Raw genomic sequence first — 7,687 nt, 5'->3', positions numbered from 1 at the left:
TTTATTATATTACCACATCTTAAAATTCAATCAACAAGCACAGAACAAAGTCTCCACCCTACATTTTTCTTCTTTTTCGATAATCCATTTCACTCAGATGTACGTCACAATGAGGAAGAAAAGATCTGTCACCACTTCAGTTTCATCTCAACTTTAACAACAGTTAAGTTAAAATAGAAAACCATTTTTCAATATTTAAGACACATCACGATGACAAAATGTTTGACATATTTCCTCTCAAAAAGATATATAAAATATTTTGACCAATTCAAAAACTCACCTCAAGAGGGGCAGCATCTTTTGCGGTGATAACGGTCACTGACGCAAATATCAGTTGAGAAGTTTCATTGCTCTCAAGAAATTTGACACACCTGAAAACAGCACACAAAAGATATGTGACTAAGCGCTAGAGCTTTAAAGTAGTTAAATACTAAGAAAGCTTCTATAAATATAGAAGTAACAGTAAAATAAATAAGCCACACATTCACCTGAGCTGCTGGTGAGACTCGACCAGGAAGCACAGGTACCTGTTCTCACACAGGTCAGAGGTGATGAAGACTTTAGAGGCCTGGCAGCCTTTCTCCCTGAACAGCACAGACACAACACTGATTTCAGGACATACATCAACAGTAACTTGATGCTCTTGGCTCATAAACACAGGATATCAAAACTCAGGCATGAGGCTCAGTGCACCTGGAGATAGCGCTGGTTTCTGTCCACAGCTGCTCAATGCAGAGGTCTGGAAGAATTGGCTCCATTTCCTGAAGCAGGGCTGTATCATTCAGGGTGCTGTTGGGTGAGGCCAGGGTGCTGTGGCCTCGCGGGGACAGCGTGTGGCATGACATGTTGAAGCGCTGAGCTCCAGAGAAGGAGGGCGCGGCGATGCCAGGTGAATGAGCCCGACTTACTCACGCAAATTAAAGAGAAACCAAAAGAGCACATTTAGACAAAAACGTCTATATTTCTCCTTTTTTATTTTATTTTTTCTTCAATTTACTTTTTTATATGAATTTATATTGTTGAAATTTTTTGCAAATCCTAAATTTGATATTTACACATCTTACAAAATATATTTTAATGCAAGAAGTCTCTAATGTTCACCAAGACTGCATCTGATCAAAACTGCAACAAAATGCAATGTTGTGAAATTGATTCCTTTTTAAAAAATATTTTTAAATTGTAATTTATTCAAAGCTGAATATATTTTCAGCATCATTACATCATTCGTTAGTGTCACATGATCCTTCAGAAACTGAAAAAAATTGACAAAGTATTTTTGTAAAAAAAAAAAAAAAAATCATTCTAATATGTTGATTTGCTGCTCAAGAAACTTTTTTTTTTTTTTATTATTATCAATGTTGAAAATTGTTGTGCTACTTTATATTTTTGTGGAAACCGGACATTTTGTTCTTTTGATTCTTTGATGAATAGAAAGTTCAAAAGAACAGCATTTATTAGAAATAGAAATCTTTTGCAACATTTTAAATATCTTTACTGTCACGTTTGATTAATTTAATCTTAGTCTTTGCTGGGGAAAAACAAGGCAATGATGTCATTGAATAAATATGAGCGCTGCACGTGTCAAGTCAAAACGCGGCGCGGATGTCTTTATTTAAATGTATCTGAACTTCTGAAGGGAACCGACTGTCCTCAGAAACGTGTCGCTGGCATTTTCATTTAATTTGACCTATAATTCCTGATAAAGCAGCGTTTATGAGCGATGAGCTGCTTTGTGTGCAGCCGTTACCGGGGAAACCGCAATATTTCAGCGCTCCTAAAGCACCACCTCGTGGCAGAGAATTTGCCTGAATAAGCCTTTCTTGCTGCTTATGGTCAGATCAATGCATATATCAACTCATGTTTTTACGCAGCAAACACAAGAGTTGTAAATGAGAAAAGTTAATGTGCCTTCTAAAAATCTAAACAATTAAGACGTTTTAAACTGACATAATTTATATGCTTGATTTATCCCTTTTCATAAAAATGGTCTAAAGGCTGAAATGCTGTTGTATAACATTTTTGTGAAAACCGTATCTGAACTGTAAATCATGTAATTTTATGGCTCAGTACTGTATGTTACATAGACATTGTTCAACCCCACTCATATTGTGTTCATTTTACTTGTGCAGCTCTTAAAATGGGTCATAAATGGCCTTAAATTTATTTTTAAAAATTCTGCAGATACCCTGTAAATAGTGAAATAAAATTCCTTCCTTCGTATTTGTTGATATTTGTGTATTGAAAATATTTTTGATTGACATTTAAACTCCCATCTGATTTTCTATATTTAAAAACAAAAGTTTAGTTTTTTTTATTTGGGCTAGTTAAATTAATTTTCGGTCTACCAAAATCTGAAGAGTACCTGCCCGAAGGGCTACCAGATATTTTGTAATTTTGCGAGCCCTGTATTATGATGTAAAATACATTTTTTCTATTTTAAATATACATTAAAATGTAATTTATTCCTGTGATCAAAGCTGAATGATAGCGAAGATTTATTTTGAATAAATGCCGTTCTTTTTAACTTTTTATTCATCAAAGAATCCTGAAAAAAGTATTGCAGTTTCCAAAAAAAAATATTTAGCAGCACAACTGTTGCCAACATTGATAATTCTAATAATAAATCAGTCTATTAGAATGATTTCTTAAGGATCACGTGACACTTTATACTGGAGTAATGGCTGATGGAAATTCAGCTTTGCATCACAGAAATAAATTATATTTTAAAGGATATTAAAATAGAAACCATTGTTTCATATTGTAATAACATTTTGCAAGATTACTGTTTTTTTCTGTATTTTTGATCAAATAAATGCAGCCTTGATGAGCAGAAGAGACTTCTTTAAAAAAAACATTACAAGTCTTACTGATCCCAAACTTTTGACTGGTAGTGTATATATTTTCTTTAAAAAAAATTTATCTTACTGACCTCAACCTTTTCAATGGTAGTGTATATAAATCAACTTTTCATTTAAAACTTCTACTGCCTATAGCAAACTTGCATACAGTGTAAAATATACATACTGCAGAAAAAGCATGAATAGTATGTTTTTCCAAACATATCCAATAACTTCCTGCAAGGACATACCTGAGAGCAGCCATGTTTGAAATGCTGGGCGAGTGAGCGCGTGAGTGTAGGCCCGGAGAGGCGGGGATTCGGCTCTGGTTGTGTAGGACATGGCAGTGTAGGGGTGAGGCGGGCGAGTCCAGCCGGGTCACGTTTCTCAGGTAGGTGCTGAGGAGGCTGGGGGCCGCATTGGGAGTGTGAACTGGCCCGGCCTGGTCTGGACACTTTAATACAGTGGTCTGCTCCTGAAAAAATGCACAACAACATTCTAAACTAGATGTTTAAATGTTTAATTCTTTTTTTTTTTTTACATAGTACATCAAGAAAATTAAATTCTTCTTTTAAGGAAAATAAATCTATTAAAAGATGTTTTATTAGTACCACAGTAGAGCTCAGGTAGCTTTCTCATTGTAATAGATGATATTTCATTGTTATTGAGATTCAATGACAAATTCTGATATAAAAAGATTGCACATGACTTTAAATCTAGATGGGACATTTAAACGAAGTACTTATATTAGCCATTAAAAAGGTCTTTATCCATCATTTACTGATTAAAAAAAAAAAAAAAAAAGAGTCAAAGACACCTGTGCCAGTGATCTTATCTTGAACCAGTCTTTAGACTTGATGGTTTAACTGGGTTAATGACATTTGACACTCAACATTAAATCTAATATCAAACATTAGAACATTAACAGTTCAAATAATGACGTCATCCCTTAACCATTAAAACAAAAACGTGGAAACATAAGGTATGTATTGAGTGAAGCAACCGTACCTCAGGTGTGGCTTTGCGCAGGGTCCATACGGTGTGTGTGCACTGCTGTGTGTCATACGTCATGATAATGGAGGGCTCGTAGCAGGTGAACACCACTCTCAGAGCGCTGTCTGAAGCATACTGGAGACGGGACTCAAAGAGACCTGAACCAATAAGAGGAAAGCATTAACATGTGACATATTCTGAGGTCAAAAGTCCAGAGATCCACAACACATCTAAGTCATTATTATAGAGTTAATTCAATGGTTTTCCCAAGTTCCAAATGAATGGTTTTGGTGAGTAAATAAGAAAACTTTATGACCAGTTGGCCAGTAGCTTTATTAGGAAATAATACATGGTTTAAATTGAATTACATGAACGTCATTCTGACTCTTACTGATGTAAGCAACATGAGCGAATCAAATCATAAACATACAGACCTTCTACTAAAGAAAACATCTGTTTATCTGGGACCATGGTAAGTTTATTAAGCAAGTTTTGTATGTGGTGACAGATTATGAAATATTTCTCAAATTAAGCCACCAAAACAAAAATATGAGAACTAAAAATCACAATGGGTTGTCATGTTTTTGTAAGAGAAGCAGTTTCACGGAGACTGACTCATCTTGAATGTGATGCTGCAAACGAAACAATGGCCTGCACAGTCACTAAAATGCATGAAATAGTCACTTAAAAAAACAAATATAGTTTCATGGGCACTATAAAAAAATATTTCTGGGTGGCAAATTTCACTATTGTCTCTCCGTTTTAGACCCAGGGAATCAACATTTATTCAATAAATATTAACTTAAGAAAACTTCATCATAAATATGGTTTAAATGAGTCAGAGTTCCAGTACAGAAGACCATGGAGAATGTAAGCGCAAGACCATTAAACTGTGTGTCATAATTAAAAATTATTACTGATTGCACTACCATACTTTACCTCAAAAATACAAATCTTAAACTATCCTTTCTAAGGTAAAGAGCTGTTATTGTTAAATATTACAAAATAATAAATTATTTACAAAAATTACTCAAACCAAAATAAATAAATAAAAGATAAACAGAAACAATTTTTAAAAAGAACAAAACATTTATAAAAATGAAAAGGCACACAACTAAAATCACTAAAACAAACTAAAATTCAAACTGAAAAAAAAAAAAGCCAATTTAAATATTAATAAATATTCTAATAGTATATAAATAATACGAAATTACACTGATAATGTGCATAATTATCACGTCTTACCAGTCGACTTACAAACAACAGGAGCGATTTCATCTAACGGATGCAGCATGCTGAACAGAGTCGGGAGAGGTTCCCTGATAACAAGATTCAAATCATTCACGGCCATATTCACACTACACAAGCATTTGTTCACAACAGTCAAATGCAAACAGTGACAGTCAGACTCAGCATTAACATTTTTTAATAAATAATCAAGCATACCTGATGGGGCTCATGTGGCCATCAACTATAATATTTTTACGCTCCAAAAGAAGGCCAAACTTTGTTGACCAGAGAGCGGAGACCTACAAATGAAACAGATTAAAGTCAATCAAAAGACAGAGGAAGACGACTGAAGAAAAAATAGTATTTTACAGCTAAAGGTTACATATAAAGGCGTTGTTAGGCATGAAACATACTATGTTTCACATACAATATAGCACAATCTTTAATGCCTTATTGCTTTTATTCAACAGACATTTTTACGAACAAACAAACAAACTTATATTCTATTATGGAAAAAATTTGTGCATTGCTATGCATGAGAAAGTTTCAGGCTCTCAATTCCCGTTTCACTTATCCCCATTATAAACGCAAATGTCTGAAATGTTTAGGAAAAGCCTCTGGGGCAACATGCCAGAATATGCTCACGTAAAATAAAGCCAGCATTAGCCAGAACTGTAAATTGTTCTGTCTAAATACTGTTACTAAAACCAAAACGCCCCCCTTTCCTGTCCACGTGCCAAATAACCCATTATGCCTCATGAAATGGACAACTACCACACATCATCAGTCGCTGAGCTAAAAAAAAGAATAAATCCCTGATGGCACTAACAAACGCCTGCTGGTGACAATGGCTCTGCTGGAAGATTTCCTCCAAACACGTAAGGCTGATTGAGACATTTAAACCGGATTTGAGAGAGAGAAGTCCATTATAAAACAGAGATGTACTGTAGAGAAATTCAACAGACTCAGGCATCAAGCGTTCTGACCTGGAATGGCAGTGGAGACATGAAGTCTTTCCCACTCATGCTGTGGACATTCACACAGGTGCTCTGGACGATACACACCGTCTGCTCCACAACGTCCTTTACTAGAGATCATGAGGAAAAACAATCACTCAACATCAAACAAATTCTAACAACAACATTTAGCATTATACTTGCTACTGACAACAGACAAAGCAATTAAAATGCAAAAAATAAATATAAACATATAATTAATTATACAATGAAAAGACACAAAAATAAGTAAGCATTAAATAATAAATAAAAAATATTAATTATGTACCAATATAAAAGAAATTAAACACTCCAAATAATAAATAAAAAATTAAAAAAATAAAACAACAAAAAAATTTACAATAAATGTAAAATAATTTTTAAAACTACATAAATAAAAAAATTGAAAAATAATTAAAATAAATGAATTAATAAACTAATAAAAAATTATAAAATATAAATATATATATATATATATATAAGACCTTTTTAATGGCGAATATAAGTACTTTGGTTAATACTTTAGACTAGGGAACACTATTCACTATTAACTAGCTGCTTATTAACATGCATATTGGCTGTTTATTAGTACTGCTGAGCTGCGCAAAACCACGTTCATATTTGCGCGATTTTTTGCGCAGCTCGTCAGTGAACAACGGCTCTGTGTAGTTAATGCTGCTCAATGTGAAAGCCCGCAGGTGATGGAGATTTACCGCTGATTACAGAACCGGCTTTCTGACAAGATGCGCATTAAATATCGCATGTGATTTATCGTGCAGCCCTAGTGGAAACAATAATATAACAACACAAATATGTATAAAATTCTTACCATCCTTTTTAGACTGAGGGACAGTGAAATTACACCATAGAGCCTATAAAATAATAAGTGAAATTATATTATACTTGTGTATTACACTATAATTGCAAGCATGAAAAGTGATTCTTAATACAGTAGCCCCAGGCACTTAAAAATGTCTATAAGTCATTGTATTGCATACAAAACTACCAAACCAAATGGTAATTACTATATTTCCCACTACAACCTAAAATGGCTCAAAAAAGTGAGGTTTGTTCTGTTTGCAGACAGTACCTGCTGAACTGGGCTGTCCACCGTGAAGGCCTTGTACACATACGAGGCTTGATTCTTACTGCCACGACTCCATATGACCATGTTTCCAGCCACATACAGCTCCTCCTCATATTCAACCTCATCAGGAGCAGTTCCCTTCCTCAGCTGCCAGCGCTCCTGTCAGTCACATCATAATCATAGTTAAAATATGCAGTATTTTAATTAAGAACAGTTTGATTTCGCTTAAAGGAGAAGAGCAGTGCAAGCACACTGCTAAACATCTCCTTTTGTGTTCCACAGAAGAAACAAAGTAAAACACAAACTACCTTCTCGCGCTCCTGTAGAGTGACTTCCTGAAGGGATCCCACGAGTCCAGACGCCCCGTCAGAGGACCAGAGCTCAGAGGCTGGCTGGAGCTGCCGCAGCTGGAGATTCACGGCATTCGGGTGATTTTTGCAGTGCTCACGACCGAACGGGACAAACGACTGCAATTCGCCTGCGGCTATCATTGTGGCTCTCTCTTCATAGACGTGCGACATGAGTTCCCAATATCAGCATTATTT

General features: G+C 35.0%; 1 protein-coding gene across 2 annotated transcripts in view; it reads right to left on the bottom strand.

Annotated features, from left to right (window-relative positions):
- The window catches only part of LOC107655572 (anaphase-promoting complex subunit 1), a 71,835-nt gene extending 64,148 nt beyond the window's left edge, over positions 1 to 7,687 (bottom strand). Inside the window, exons 1-11 of one of the 2 annotated variants that reach the window (XM_016443099.1) lie at positions 7,451 to 7,687; positions 7,146 to 7,301; positions 6,885 to 6,927; positions 6,047 to 6,147; positions 5,277 to 5,359; positions 5,076 to 5,149; positions 3,846 to 3,988; positions 3,089 to 3,312; positions 694 to 903; positions 489 to 584; positions 281 to 371 (exon numbers count right to left, since the gene is read on the bottom strand). In XM_016443099.1, the coding sequence (XP_016298585.1) occupies positions 281 to 371; positions 489 to 584; positions 694 to 903; positions 3,089 to 3,312; positions 3,846 to 3,988; positions 5,076 to 5,149; positions 5,277 to 5,359; positions 6,047 to 6,147; positions 6,885 to 6,927; positions 7,146 to 7,301; positions 7,451 to 7,663 (1,434 nt within the window). In that variant the 5' untranslated portion in view covers positions 7,664 to 7,687. The remainder of the gene's footprint in view (positions 1 to 280; positions 372 to 488; positions 585 to 693; positions 904 to 3,088; positions 3,313 to 3,845; positions 3,989 to 5,075; positions 5,150 to 5,276; positions 5,360 to 6,046; positions 6,148 to 6,884; positions 6,928 to 7,145; positions 7,302 to 7,450) is intronic. The other variant, XM_016443106.1, reaches the window with a different exon arrangement.

This window comes from Sinocyclocheilus anshuiensis, unplaced genomic scaffold (genome assembly GCF_001515605.1).
Source record: "Sinocyclocheilus anshuiensis isolate Anshui unplaced genomic scaffold, SAMN03320099.WGS_v1.1 scaffold1463, whole genome shotgun sequence".
Lineage (NCBI taxonomy): Eukaryota > Metazoa > Chordata > Actinopteri > Cypriniformes > Cyprinidae > Sinocyclocheilus > Sinocyclocheilus anshuiensis.
Note: the sequence above shows the minus strand (reverse complement) of the source record. Positions and strands in the feature narration are given on the sequence as shown.